Source organism: Anser brachyrhynchus (genome assembly GCF_964034855.1).
Source record: "Anser brachyrhynchus genome assembly, chromosome: 1".
NCBI classification, from domain to species: domain Eukaryota; kingdom Metazoa; phylum Chordata; class Aves; order Anseriformes; family Anatidae; genus Anser; species Anser brachyrhynchus.
Window position 1 is genome coordinate 94,938,085 of NC_137694.1, and position 14,537 is coordinate 94,952,621.

Consider the following 14,537-nt stretch of genomic DNA (forward strand, 5'->3'; position numbering starts at 1 on the left):
TCTGTGTAATCACCTTTTATAAAGAAAAGGGAAATGAAATGAGAACTGTGCTATTGAGCTCTTCATACAAAAAAGGACTTGAGTTCACGAACAGTGAGAGGTGCATTCAGATGACAGCATATTCAACACAATCTAGGCCCAATTAGTTGTTCACATCAACAGGTGCCATTTCTTCTTTGCATACTGTAACTAGAAATTCAATCCCATTTCCACTCTCCATCATCATTTCATAGTCTTATCTGCTAAACAAGATACAGCGTCTTTTCTCCATCACCTTACCTCAGCACCAGAAGCCATTTTTGAGGCCTGCGGGGACCACTTTTTACACAGAACAGGGGCAGACCAGAAGATCTGCTAGCTCTCCCCTGAAGCACTCAACTGACCACAAGATGAATTTCCCAGATTTTCTTCTCATGAAAGGTGTGACTGCTATCAGTGGAGCCAGATTGAAGCTTTGAACCACTAAAAGCATAACTGCAGTGAAAGGGCATAGTCTGCTGCAGTATCTCATCTGAAAGAGTGTCCATTAACAAATTCCCAGGGGAGTTAAGCACACAGCAAGCCCCTATGATCGTACAGTACCTCAAGTACTCCCCCAGCACCCTTCAACAGAGGAAGGACTGTTTAGAAGCCCTTCACAAAAAGGTTTTTCTTCTAAGTATCCACCCAGTCCCTCCCCGGATCAGCAGATATGCTGCTTCTACAACATTCTTCAACTATCTCAACAAATCACATCCTTTTGTCTGTTGTACACTTGGTACCTTCATTAATAGCCTCTGGCTCTTATACTGGAAGGCACAGCAAGCAGTTAATCCCAATCCAGTTTCTCTGGCCTGATATGATATTGCAGGCATGTTTTATCTGCTGTCAGTCACTGCTCTTGCAGCTAAAGTGTCCTCATCTACTCTGCTCCTCCCTGTAGAGAAACTCTTCCACACCTCTGGGCCTCTTCCAATTCCAGCACATTTTTACCTGAGGGGACACCCTACCTGCATGCAATAAGGAGGGGGAAGGGCTTATACAAGTAGCATGGAAGTACTTTATTTTCCCTCAGTCCCTTTCCTAGGGACTACATACTTCATCTGCTTTTTGACTGTTGCTATCTCACTAGCTCAATGCTCAGCAAGCACTGTCTGTCAACATTTCTTCTCCTGAAAGGTCATGGTCAACTCAGAGCCCACCTTTTTACTCATGAAGCGAGGGCAATCTTTCCAATGTGTATAGCTTCACTTACTTTTAATGGCATATCGTTTATATGTACACTTATAATGCATATAGCTTCATTTACTTGTACAGACTTTCATCAGTGCTACGTTTATTGCTCATAAATTTTGCTCATCTGAGCTGTCAGAACAAAGACAGCAAAGAAATGACAGGGAAAAAGCTGAGATTGTCAGAACTGCTATTCTTTCAAGTATACAGGGACAAAAGGAGCACCCAGAATAAGGGAGGATCCTCTATGAGAGAGTAATCAATTGTTCAGGTAAAAACCTACAAATTGGACAATTTAGTGACTATTAATTCTTTCCATTTGGGACACAGCTACCAAATACAGAGGCAACACAACCACACAATGCATGACCTGAAATGCCCTAGCATCAGCTACAACAAAAAAAAGCATCAAACAGAGTAAACATCAACGGGGGGATGGAAAGGAGACTCCATCTCATACTTCACAAATGAACCTTCACCAGTCTCGCATATCACTGTGCTGTATCGGTTTTATCTCAATCTTGATTTTATCATCAGTATTAATCACAGACAGTAACCACAACTGTGTATAAGTAACATGTTTATTCAAACAAGATACAGGAGACCCTTCAAGAAATACATCACAACTAGGCCTCAGAATATTAGATGTTTCCACTTAGCTTGTCTACAAGACATACTTTGTCAAAACAGCAAAATCAGACTAATTAAGTTATTATGGAAGAGAATTGCGTGTGATGTAAGAACAAGTTAAGAGCAAAGACCATACAAAGAACATACTGCTGGATTACAGCCCAGTGTGGATTGTTGATTAAGTGATTGGAAGCAGTTTTCTCCAACAGAATACAAGTATACAGCAACATTAGTACACATTTTGCATTAAAACCTATAATTATTAAAAATAGAAAAACATTAACTTCAAATATTTGCTTGGCTATCTACTATACCTATAAGGTAAAACTGTAAATGGACTAACTCTGCTTAGGAGGTGAGAAACACTAAATCTCTAGAATTAACTAGAGCCCAATTCAGCAAGCTACGTAGGCATGTGCTTAAGTCCTACTGACACTAGTGGGGCTTACACATATTTAAGTATAAGGAACATGGAGAGATTCCAACATGCATTAAGAGTTAAGTACATGCTAAATACTTTCACTGAATCAGGATCATATTCCTTGAAGTATGACAAAGTTATATACACTATGTAAGTCACGACATTTCTCCCTCAATCTACTGTCCTGTCAAAACAAAAGCCCTCTACTGCATACAAAAAAAGTTGATATTGTCCCCTGAGTAAGCATGGCTTTTCATATTTTTATTAACAAGTCCAAAAGCATGCACAAATCAGTGCTAGGGACAATCCATCTTAGATGCAATTTCGGTCTTCAGTCTTTAAGAATAACAGAATTTACCCGATTTGCACCAGTATTAAAATTCCATATGCAACTTGCAAGTTTGAGATCTGAGAAGTTTTCTTCTTCAGATCATTCCCAAGCTATCAATTGATACTCAGAACTATACAGCTGTACAACAACACCAAGGACTATATACAATCCTGCACAACACATTGGAAGGAAGCCACAAAGGTATATAAATAAAATTTCCACTTCAAAAATATTTGATTTCTCTTGCACTTAGTATATTTAAGTGTTATTAAAAACACAAACAAAAAACTCTGCAATGCTGTCATGTATCACCCCTCTCCAGACAAAGATTTACTGTAGAATTATCCTTGTCCAGAAGTTAGATATATGGCTGATTAAATCAATCAGTCTTGCTGTAGCTATGAAATTCAGGTATCCATGCAAAGTTTCCACGTACATGGGAATAAAACATTCCCATTTGCTCGGAAGAATTTGATTGTTGATTTGTTGGGTGGTTTTTTTTTTGTATTTTTTTTTTTAAAACTCGTACATAACCCACTATATGATAGTGAACAAAATACTTTTGTTTCATAGAAACAACTAACATTTGCCAACACTAGGCAAATGGTCTATTTACAGATACATTAGGACTGCCTGACTGACAGTGAGTGTAAAGTAGCTAAACTCCAAGAAACATGGAGTTTAAAATGGCGACGCTCTCTGCTGAATCGCCTTCCCTTTCAGGATACGTCTTATCTAGAGGAGAGAAAAAGACAAAAACATTAGCATTTATCATCCCAAAGTCATAAACTTAAACTAGAAAACTGATTTCTAGTTCTGCGTTCCTCATTTATCTGAGACTAGATTCTGAGTTCAGTTACACAAGAATTGATACAATTCTACAAGATTTGAACCAAGTAAATAAAATAGAATGACTGAGTTGCTTAGGTTATTAGCTCCTTAGCTCAAGAGCTAGCTGCTTTTATGTATTTGAACAGCTCCTAGGAAAGAGGGATTTTCTTCATCTGTTATTCAGGCCCCAAAATTGCTATTTTTGTTGCTGATCATAATTTTTAACATGATTTTAAGCCGTACTGAGATCAACACGAGAAGGGACATTACTTCCCATATTCTGCAAGGTTACTGAGAAAAAAAAAACAACTCTCAGTAACAGTTTGACATGAAAAAGTTTTCGAGATGGGACAAAAGAAGCTACAAATAAAATCTACAATTTCAGGTCTTTGCATGTTCTTTCTGATACTAACATTAAAACCAAAGATCTCTGACAAAAATTCCACTTGCTTAATCTTTTCCTTAAGTTACAACTCAAAACCTGAAAAATGTTGAGAGGAATATAGCTTTTGGGTTGGTGGGGAGAGGATGGGAGAGGAGGGTTTGTTTTTTTTTTGTTCTTGTTATTTTAGTGGGTTGTGTTGGCTTTTTTTTTGTTTACCTGTTCTCCTACAAGGCCATCAGGAACCAGGTGAACTGGCTGCTCATTTTCCAAATTTCTGGCACTTGGATCAGCTCCCTTTCGCATTAGCAGGCGAACCGCATCCAACTGACTCACCCGATATTGCAGGCTAGCAGCCACGTGAAGTGCTGTGTTGCCATTGTAAGCCTGGAGAAGACAAATACCATGAAGAAATGGCAGGGGCAAGAGTTTCAGGACACTTACAGCGACTAGCTCACATACATCCCAGATTATATCTGCATTCGGAAAAATCACCATACCTTCGCATTAACGAAAGAAAGGCAGTTGGGCAGCTCCAAAAAGAGACGAATGAGCTCCAGGTTTGCTTCTTCTGCTGCCAAATGTAAAGCTGAGCGACCACTTTTGCGATCCTATCAAGAAAGGAACTTTTAGTTTCACCTATCCAGGTTGAACATGCAGATAAACAAAATAGAGTAACAGAGTGTTCTACAAAAGTATTTATACTGAAAGTCAGTCTGAATATATATTTTATCATCTAATGAACAACAGACCACACCTCATTTAGCAGTAAACTTACACAGCCAAAAAAAACAAGTGTTAAAGCAAGTAATGATCTCCCCAACACTGATCTAAACTGGACAGGTAGCAGCACGTAATTAAAATGTACAGTTCAAGAACAGGGTATCATCAGCACCCTATTACTACAGATACCTCAAAATGCTCCAAACATATTCTTACTTTTAAGACACAACCAATTGTAACTGGTGTAGCATCATTCTTAATCCAGAAATTAGACTGTGACCTCCCTTTTCCCATGGTTCATTTGCATTGATAATATCTTGTTCTTAATAAACGCAACATTTTCATTCCACTCGAGTAAATTAAAATGTAAGTTGCTTAGGAAGCTTTCAAATCAGTCTACTTCCTCTGTAATAAGTGGACTGAGATGTGGCATGGGAGAAAGGGGCATGATCTGCTTCCCTATTTTCTTGGGATCTGACACCTTACAGAAAGCTGTTTTACTCACTTTTGCTTCAACAGAAGCTCCCATTTGTATCAGAGTCTTGATGGTTTCTACCAGGCTCTTGTTTCTCAGCAGAAGCTCCTGAACCTCAGGGGAGTGAGGTTGTTGACTGTTTTGCAGTTCATGCAACACAGCATTATGGGCCAGAACAGCACAGTGTAGTGCTGTCAAACCTTAATTTGAAAGAAAATCATCATTAGCAAGTGAGCACAATAGAGAACTAGTAACTGGCTGCTTGTTTCCACATTTCTAAGTGATAAGGACTGCTCCTGCATGGCTCAGGATTTGGGTTGTCAGTCAAAGAGTTAAGTACCAATTTATGGGGAGCAATCAGCTAGCAAGTAAGTAAAGAATCTTTTTGTATGCTTTGTTAAAAAATGTATTTCAGAAAGAGCTATTGCATGGAAAAGAGGATCAATTAAAGCAGCTCTCTGGTGCCAGAGATTCTGCATTCTCTATCCACTGATAAACCACTGGCACCCACAGATTTTAAACAATAGTCCATTATCATCAAGTCTCTGTGCCAAATTTGTCAGTCAGAGGAAAAAAGGAAAGCTTCCAACAGGCAGAGGCTAACCATGCTTTTTTCTGACAAATATGCCAATCATAATGCAATTTCAAGTGTAATTGCCAATTTCAACCTGGCAAAGCTATACCCCATTTTATTGCTTTTCACCCAGAATAAGATTCACATCAGCAGCTATAAAACATTGTAACGTCTAGTAACTTTGTAAGTTATGAACTCCAAACTACTTACCATCGTAGTTCGTTGCCTCAAGGTCCACATACTGATTGCTTCCCATAGCTCCCTTTTGGATTGCCTACAAAAGTAGGAACAGGCATGTGTTTAGGTCTACCCAAGCCACATACTGCTTCCTCAAGTTTGTATACAGCCTTGTTGCAAATTTGCAATAAATAATAGCATTAAAAAGAAACTTATTTACTGATTTCATGTAGCAGAGGATTCTACCACATTACTCCAAAACATTGGCAAGAACCTTAGAAGCCAAATTCAAGCTCACTTTAAACCACTGCTCTAGAGCCCTGAGATATATCTACAAGGCTACACAGAGAAAGATAAGGGAAAGCGTGGTGTTTTCAGAATTTTCTGTAACAGCTAATACCAAACTAAGAGCTACAACAGGGCTTCTCACCTGAAGGACCTGGGCATGTCCCTTCTCAGCACAAACATGCAATGGCGTTCTACCCCAACAGTCTGTGGTGTTGACTTGAGCCCCCAAGCTAACCAAGTCCTGCACAATGAGATGCTGATTGGCCGCCACAGCAACCTGAAAAGCACTCTGCAAACATTGAGAAGAAAATTTCAACTATTAGTCATCTGATCTCTAACAGGAAAGAGCAACTAAAACAAACACAAAGCCTAGCTAGCTACCTGGTACTATTTAAGCAGTGATTATGAATACCAGGAAGCCAGGACAAATGAAGTTGAGTGTATAGTTTTACCAGCTCAAGGTGATCCCAAGAAGTATTAATAGCTCAAGGTTAATATTAGTATGCAGACTAAATCTCGGGGTTAATATTAAATAAGCATTTCACCACATTTTCCTCAAGGTCCAGACCATGTAGAGCACTCGCGCACAAATCAGGTGCAAAGACATTGAGAACCTCACCTGGCCATTGTGCTCTTTAATATCCAGCATATGCAGAGCAGCCATTTTCCTTGCGAGAACGTAGGAGAGTGCTCGTCTGCCCTGGGCAACAGCAATGTGAAGGAAGCTGCAGGAAAGAGGGAAAACAGTTACACAACCATACAACCTGGGGCTCAAATCGCTACAGAAATCCAAAAGTACGTTATGGGAAGGGTGCTATACTGCCAGCTTCAGACTTCTGGGTGACTAAGACAGGAACGCAGGCACCTTCTTCCCAAGGTAATTTCAAACATCTAAATTAGAATCTTTTTCTCTCAATTTACCAGATAAAAATCTAACAATAAGTACGTGAAATTAGATGATACAACTACCTTATCTACCAAGTGTGCTGCAACTGCATGCATCACAGCCCATCAGCGAGACCATGATTACCGAAACCACTGCACTCATGACACAAGCACTGCTATCAAACAGCTTTCATTAAAACCCAGTAGTCCACCAAAACCTGAACAGAAGCACTCCCCAACCTTCTACTTGGGAAACACAGAGATAAACAGCACTCACGTGTCTCCATCAGAGTCTTTTGCGAGAAACTGGTCTTGAGATATGTTAGCCAATTTGTTTTCTTCCTGCTCCACTTGCCACTGAAAAAATGACTTGCCCAGCTGCGTTGTGTTTCTGGCAACATTTTGGTGTGGTAGCGAGACATTCAAAGCAGCCAAAGAGATGCTGCGCTCAAGACTACCGCAGATATTACTGGGAGCCAAGCTGAAATTCTGAGCATGGGAACTGACATCAGACTGTGGGTGGGCACTCGTCAGCGGCTGGAGGGGGGCAGAGATGTTCTCCGAGCCTTCAGAATCGTTGAGGAGGGAGGAGAAACTTTGTGAAGGGCAATACTGCAGTTCATGGCTCTCAAAGGTATTCGGCTGGTAGCTAGGAGACTGGTCACTGGCAGAAAAGGGCCTGTAATCCAGAGACGCATCCGAAGTATAGCTCTGTGACAACTCCTGGTTCTGCGATGAAGAGAACTGGTAATGCTGGGGAGGATCAAGCATATTCTGGGAGGTGTGATCCTGGAATGCCTGGTACTTCTGGGACGGGGAAAAAGTCTGTGTTCCTGGACTGTCTTGGTATTGCTCACCAGGCGAACTGTGATTGGAGACACCGTGCAACCAGCTAACCTGCACTGTATTCAGAGAAACAGGGTTCGACTCATTCTTAATGTTTATAATGTTCTGGAGCAGATCAGAACTGCTGTCGTGCTTTGGTTCGTTTTTATGCGTCTCCTCCATGTTATCCATTGAAGTCGGTGTCTGGGGTGGTGTCTGTCAGAAAAAGAATACAAACAAGTACCAACCAGTTAAAGGCATTATTTTTTAGCTAGCAATTTTTGATTACCCAGAGGAAAACAAAAAGCACTGGAAAAAAAATAGTCCAAGCTTACCAGGAGGTGTGGGTGAATATTAGCTTGGCGTTTGAAAGAAGGTCCATCAGAAAGGAGCTCAGGAGCCTTTCTCTTGCCACTGTGACCCAGTATGCTCTTCAGCTCTGCTGAAAAGAAAAGGAATTTACAATCCACTCGGAGATTACTCCCTACAATCTACTTTTAAAATATTATTACAGTATATTTTCTTCTTACCTGTGTACTGTTCGTAGTTCACCAATCCTCCTTGTGCCTTTTGAGGAAAAAAATACAGATTATTCCATTATTACAATGTTATTTCAGTGGGGAAAAAAAAAAAAAGACAAAAACAGAGGCTTGCTTCTATAAACAGAGAATATACCTTAGAATAATCCTAGTAACATGGTAATCTAACCCTAATTTAATTGCTTTTAATTAAGGTTAGAAAACATAAAGAGTTTTACGGAACTGAAACAAAAACCACTGTTTTTTCTTAAGGCTTTTTAAGCTATTTGTTACAATACCGCAGAACTCAAGACAATCTAGAGACAGACAACGTCCTTAGTGAGGTGTCAGGATTTTTTCTTCATGTAAACCTGCCAAGTTTACCTGTCTCAAATGCTGTAAAGTTTTCTATGCAAAAAGTTTCCTGTGGCAACACTTAACTCGGAAGCTCAAACATACTCTCAACGGATATTGTAAAGAAAACCCTCTTTAATCTTCCAAACATTTCTTACACCTCTCTGTTCCAATCTTTCCAGATTGGGATATGCCTTTACGCTAGAGGAATGCAGCTAGACGAATGCAGCAGTACGACAAGCTGCTAAGCGATTCTCTTCTGAAAAGACTCCCTGCTCTTAAAATTCATGACTTCAGAGGAGTTAACAGGGGGGTTATCACTGTCTCAGAACACAACTGCATCTTGGTCTGAACTCCCTTTGGAAAATAAAGCTGAATAAGAACATTTAAGCGCCTCTCCTACACTAAACAGTCTCGCTAATTTCCTCCCGACTCTGTTCTTCCATTGTGTGCTGAAAGGCAGAAACAATGACTCCATCCACATCAGATAAAGCAGTAAACTTACTTCTATCACATTCTTACTGCTATCACGTGTTGGTTTTTTTCCTTTTCTTTTTTGCCAGCTTCAGTAATCATTAAACCCAATTATGTCAGCCCTGGAAAATGTTCTTCGTTACCTTGCATTCATCCGCAGCAGCACCCGAGGACATCTGCTTGCTGCTCCTGAAGTGCAGCAGGAGCTCCTTCACCGAGTTCTTCACGCGGACCCCCTGGAAGGGGCCCCTGTGCTGCTTTCCTCCCCCCATGTGCTGTTCAACTGCTGAGACGCGAAACGAAACGCTGAGATTAGTCGTTAAGAAATAAAATAGAAGAGAAATAAGGACAGAAGGAGAAACGCCGGTGGAAAATGAGATAAAGCCTTGCGTCCAGCTGCGCCGAGCCGAGCCAAAGCCCCGCAGCGCACTCCCCTCCGTGCCGTTTCCTCCAGCTGAATCACGCCGGAACCTCCCCGTCCCAGCGCCAGCTGTCGAAAGGCTGGAAATAACCCCAAAAACCGGCCCTGAGGTCACCGCTCCCTCCCGTCACCGCCTGCAGCTCCCAGGCCCGCTTGGACGCGGGGGGTCTCCTTCAGACACCCCCAAGGGCGGCGGTCGCCATTTTCACGCCCCCAGCCCAGCCCCCGGCCGCCATTTGCTCGCCCCCCGCACCGCCGTACCTTGCAGAGCGGGGCGGGCGCCGCTCCGGGAGTCCCGGCGGCCGCCGCCGCGGCTGCTGACCGACAGGTCCGAGTCGGAGCCCGGCGAGCCCGGGGCGGAGTGAGCCGGCGAGCAGCTGCCCTCGCTGGAGTGGGGCGAGGCCCCGTAGAAGTACGCGAGGTTGATGGGGCTGCTGAGGGCGCCGGCGTCGCCGCCATCGGGCGCCGCGTCGCGGCTGCTGTCCACGATCATGGCGGTGCCGCGGGGCGGCGGGCGGCGGCGGCGGAGAAGGGCGGCGGGCAGAGGTGCGGCGGCTGGCGCGGGTACGGCCAGGGCTGGACAGGAGGGCAGGCGGGCGGCACGGCAAGGACTGGGGGGCGGCGGCCGCGGCGGCCGGGCTTATAGCGGCTCCTCCCCGCCGGCGGAGGAGGGCCCGGGGCCGGGAGGGGCCGCGCTTCCCGTAAGGGCGGCGGGGGGAGGCGGGACGCGGCCGCGCCCGGGGCGGGGACGCGGTGGCATGGAGACGGTCACGGCCCCGAGAGGAGCAGCCAGCGGGTAGACGAGGCGGCCCCCGCGGCCCTAAGGGGGCGGGCAGCGGGTAGATGAGGCGGCCCCTCGAGGTCCTGAGGGAGTAGGCAGCGGGTAGACGAGGCCTCCCCCACGGCCCTGACCCCGACCCCGACCCCAACCCCATCCTCCAGCACAGCTCGGGGGATTCAGCCCTGGGCCGCCGCCGAGCGTGGAGCAGGCATCGGGCAGGCCCGAAAGATGTTTATTTTTCGGGTTGCAGCACGCTGCCGTGATACAGCTGGAGCCCGGCAGAAAGAAGCGGATAAGTGGCACGGTGCCGAAACTAAAGGCGGGTGAAACTGTGCACCTGTGACAAATGTCAACAGCACCGGTGACTTCTGACCCGCAGTCGCCGGGGAGACTTCTCCCCATCTTTCAAAAAAATACATTTCTCCTTTCTCATCTACCACCAAGGTCATCATCTTCTAAAAAACAAGCGTGTGTGTTTGTCCGCACGACATTGTGATTAGGATGTTGTTAGCACAGTGGCTGCCCCCAAAAATATGCAGTAAAACAACACTGTATTTCTAAAGCATATTATGTAGATTGGAGGTCTATAATTTAGATTATTATACATGTTTTAATTGTGCTAAAAAACATGGGACAGGTGCAACGTGAAATTATATTAATCAGCCATGAGGAGGCAAGAGGGAATTATTTTATATTATTCAAACATTTCTTCCCTTGTCAGGTGAAGACAGAGTTTCACTTGGAGTTATCTACAGGTTCCTACTCCAAAAAACTGTGTGTGCTTTTAAGCCATAGATCAAATTTATGCAGTCACAGTAAAACTTGCAAATGTGACGTATGAAGTCAAGTCAAACACTACATTGTGCCAGAAACAGCACAGTCTAATAAAGGTAAAAATTCCTTTGTTACCTAATCAGCAGCTATCTCCTAACTGAGCGTTCTCACTGATTTCAGGGAACCTCTTTATGCAAGCAAGGATCTGTGAAATCAGGCAGTATGTTTTAAACATGCGAGAAGATTGTTCTCCGTTGTTCTCCAAACCTTAGATCTCAATTACGATACCTTAGCCTTAGGTAGATACTTTAAGCATTTCCTTGTTAAAAAGCACTTGCCGATCAGAGATCCTTTAACCCTCAAATGCTCTTTGTGCACTTGGTGACTGATAGGAGGATCTGTAACACAGCTTTCTGAAAACAGATCTGACTGGATCTTGTCTTCTTACAACCAAACAACAACACGAATCTGAGAAGTATGTAATTGAAAGAATTAGATTTAGTGCTGTAGTTGTCTGTAATTCCCTTAAAAATGCCGAGGGTAAAAATGAATGTCAAACCAAAAGTGTATTCCACACATTTTAATTCTACTAGGTCATGGAAGGCCCTCAGAACACATACACGCAGGGACGAGCAACATCTTTATCGTTGCTATTCCGTAATCATTTTGGAACTGATTAATTGAAGATTAGCCTCTACATATAAATGGAAAATATTCTATAAAACAATTTAATGAGGTTTTTACCTTAATGCAAAGGGGGTGTGGAATTTCTTTTTCTATTCCAAAGTTTCAACTCTATTGAATGCTGAATTGTTGACTTGCTTTCATTTTACTAAGCAAAATCCACTTCAGGCAACACTCTGATACCTTAACTCATGGTTGTTTCATCAGCAAAATCTTATTTATTAGGTCTTTTGACATAAATCTACTCCCAGTCAAAGCAGATTAAGACAAGTCTAATTCCACCAAACTCTGTAACAAAAGGCTCTTTCAAAAATACACACGCCCATGTTGCACAAGATGAGCTGGCTCCCAACAACCTCCTAACTCTCAAAGTATTCCGTGCAAGTTACAGGCAAATTATTGCTACATTTACAAATTGTAATTATTAATGCTGCAGACCTCGAACGTTTCTTTTGGCCCAAACACCACGTAACATCCACAGTGACCAAAACCCCGGCAGACATCTTCAGCCTAAGAAAATTCCTCCCGGGCAGGGTAGCAACCAGAAGTGCTCATCACCTCTTCTCCTGCCGGGAGAGCTGGCAGAGCCTGTACAGACAGCCACAAGCCAGGGAGGAGGGACGTCAGCTGGGAAGGAGCTGCAAGGGCGCAGCAAAGCAGACAGTTTCATCCTCTTTTGGCTGAGTGTAATGCAGCATAACCCAGCAAGCTCCAGAGCTGATGTCTGAGAGGCCTGCACAGAGGAGGATGCCTCAGCTTGCCAAGCGCTGGCCTCACAGGTTTTTATTGCGCCATTGCATATACTGCGATGTATCAATAATGCCAACTAGTGGCCAATATAAGCAACATTTGTCCTGAAACCTGTCTTAAGTACACCTGCAAATAGTGACATGTGTTTATATCCATATCTCAGACCACTGCAAAAATGAGACACAAAACGTACTTGTTTTCAGACCAAAACCTCGGTTTCTTCGCTCACTGTAGAATAAAGCCTGAACAAGTATTGTGGAATTAAATCTAATCAGTCTTGGTTAGGTTATACCAGTACACTTGATAACTGAAACAACTTTTATCACTGCTTTTGGGTGTATGACTTGTGTACACCCAGGAGCTACTTTGGAAGGATCTGAAAATTCAGATTAAAACAATTACAACAAAAAAAACAAACCTACTGTCTCAAAATTTGCAGTCATTTGTCAGGGGCCTCCCCCTTCATTGCCAAAGTCATAATGGTTGAAAGACACCTTTGAGTTTTGCTACCAACTAAACATCTAGATTAATCAGTTAGGTCTCCTCTTTGCTATCCTTTTGAGAGCCAGCACTGAGCAAATACACAACAGAGATGCTGTACTGGGCTTTTCCATCCATTAGGCCTGAAATAACTGTATTCTTGGTACAAGGAAACAGCTGAGCTGATGCCTTAAGTTGAAGTAAAATCAAAAAGCCTCTTCAGTGCTTTGGGGATTTTCTGTTAAAACACACTTTCATTATTTTCAACACCCTTCTTAATTATAACCATGAGGTATTCTCTCATTTCTGGGTCCTCATGCTGAGAACAGCATTTTAATAACAATAACATAAACTCAGACTGAAAGAGAAATTTTTCTGTCCAGCTTTCAACCATCTCTGGTTTATGCTTTCAGACACAAGCTTTACCGCCTGCGCCAGAAGGGGAAGGGGACTTCCAGGCCATGTTGTGAAGTGGCAGTAAAAAAGATGGAAAGAAAACTCCCTCCCACAGAACTGCCTTAACATCAGATAGAGGGACAACAGGCATGATGAGCCCTGGAAAGCCCTGCGGCACAGGTAACAGAGGGGGTACTAGACAGATGGACTGAGCATTCTCTGGTCTGAAAAATCTAGGCTGCAAAACTTAGGCAGAGGTTTGAGCATGCTTGCAAATACTTCCTCACAACACCCTGCCTCATCCCCTATAGCTTCATATGTAAGTGATGGCCAATCTAATGAAACTAGCCCCTACTTCTGTGTGGTCAAACGATGCGGCCCCACAGTTTACTCTCACATCCCGGTCCCAGGATTGGTAACAGTGCACTCATATGAGCTCAGTTCTGGGATCTCTTATGAAGCAAAGACACCAACTCCTGTGGATGAAACCTGGGCATGGTTTGCTCTGGGACTGCTCCCTAGTTAGTGTGGGAAAGGCTGTGCCGGTTGCCTTCCTGTATTTTATATTACTTTCCAAAAAGGTATCCTTCCTCATCTTCCCCCTCAGAAAAATCCCCTCAGAGCTGTAGCTCCAGGTCACACATGCAACGACATCTTGTTTTAAAAGCAGCACCGTGTTGGCCATGACACATTATTTCAGGCAGTCAGAGTTGAAAAGGGAAAAAAAAAAAAAAAAAAGAAAAACATGTCCTGAGGAGGACTCTAAAAGAGACCACAGCAAAATGTTATGCTTTATGTACTTGGCCAGTCTGCTGTAGGGAAAGGCTTACCTGTATAGCATCGGTATGCCTGCACTGCTTGGTCCTGGGGCACGTACTGGGGTGACTGCAGCAAGCGATGTAGTCTTCAAATAAATAAACCCATAAGTAAATAAATCAATCCCCAAAAGCAGAACTTTGCCTTTACTGTGTGTAAGTTGCCTCCGTGACTCCCAACAGAGCAAGGAGCACAAGGAGCGTGATGGCTCTCAGAGCAGACCCCACATTGGTGGGTATGGGAGTGGGCTAAACTCTCTTCAGTCTGTCATAAGTGGCAGCACAGAACAAGGGCGAGCCTTTAGGTAAAGTGGCAGAGCACAAACTACTAGTAAC

General features: G+C 43.5%; 1 protein-coding gene across 4 annotated transcripts; it reads right to left on the minus strand.

The window, feature by feature from the left end:
* Positions 1 to 1,775: 1,775 nt before the first annotated feature.
* Positions 1,776 to 10,142, minus strand: NFKBIZ (NFKB inhibitor zeta). 4 transcript variants are annotated; one of them, XM_080578597.1, is made up of 12 exons: positions 9,783 to 10,142; positions 9,244 to 9,383; positions 8,285 to 8,321; positions 8,090 to 8,193; positions 7,207 to 7,970; positions 6,664 to 6,769; positions 6,187 to 6,333; positions 5,790 to 5,853; positions 5,036 to 5,205; positions 4,308 to 4,418; positions 4,027 to 4,194; positions 1,776 to 3,329 (listed from the first exon to the last, which is right to left on the minus strand). In XM_080578597.1, exons 1-12 carry the CDS (start codon positions 10,012 to 10,014, stop codon positions 3,276 to 3,278), a joined length of 2,097 nt encoding a protein of 698 aa, XP_080434723.1. In that variant the 5' UTR covers positions 10,015 to 10,142; the 3' UTR covers positions 1,776 to 3,275. The 4 variants fall into 4 exon arrangements, with proteins under 4 accessions (XP_080434723.1, XP_080434722.1, XP_080434721.1 ...); XM_080578596.1 differs by having other exon boundaries at positions 8,090 to 8,196; XM_080578595.1 differs by having other exon boundaries at positions 9,244 to 9,386.
* Positions 10,143 to 14,537: the final 4,395 nt, after the last annotated feature.

Bases quoted from the DNA above. Each gene is read 5' to 3' on its own strand.
- NFKBIZ (XM_080578594.1), bottom strand. From the start codon at position 10,014: ATGATCGTGGACAGCAGCCGCGACGCGGCGCCCGATGGCGGCGACGCC. The intron at 4,419-5,035 runs GTGAGTAAAACA...CTTTCTTGATAG, and splicing joins GAGCTTCTGTTGAAGCAAAA to GATCGCAAAAGTGGTCGCTC. The intron at 4,195-4,307 runs GTATGGTGATTT...TGTCTTCTCCAG, and splicing joins TTTCTTTCGTTAATGCGAAG to GCTTACAATGGCAACACAGC.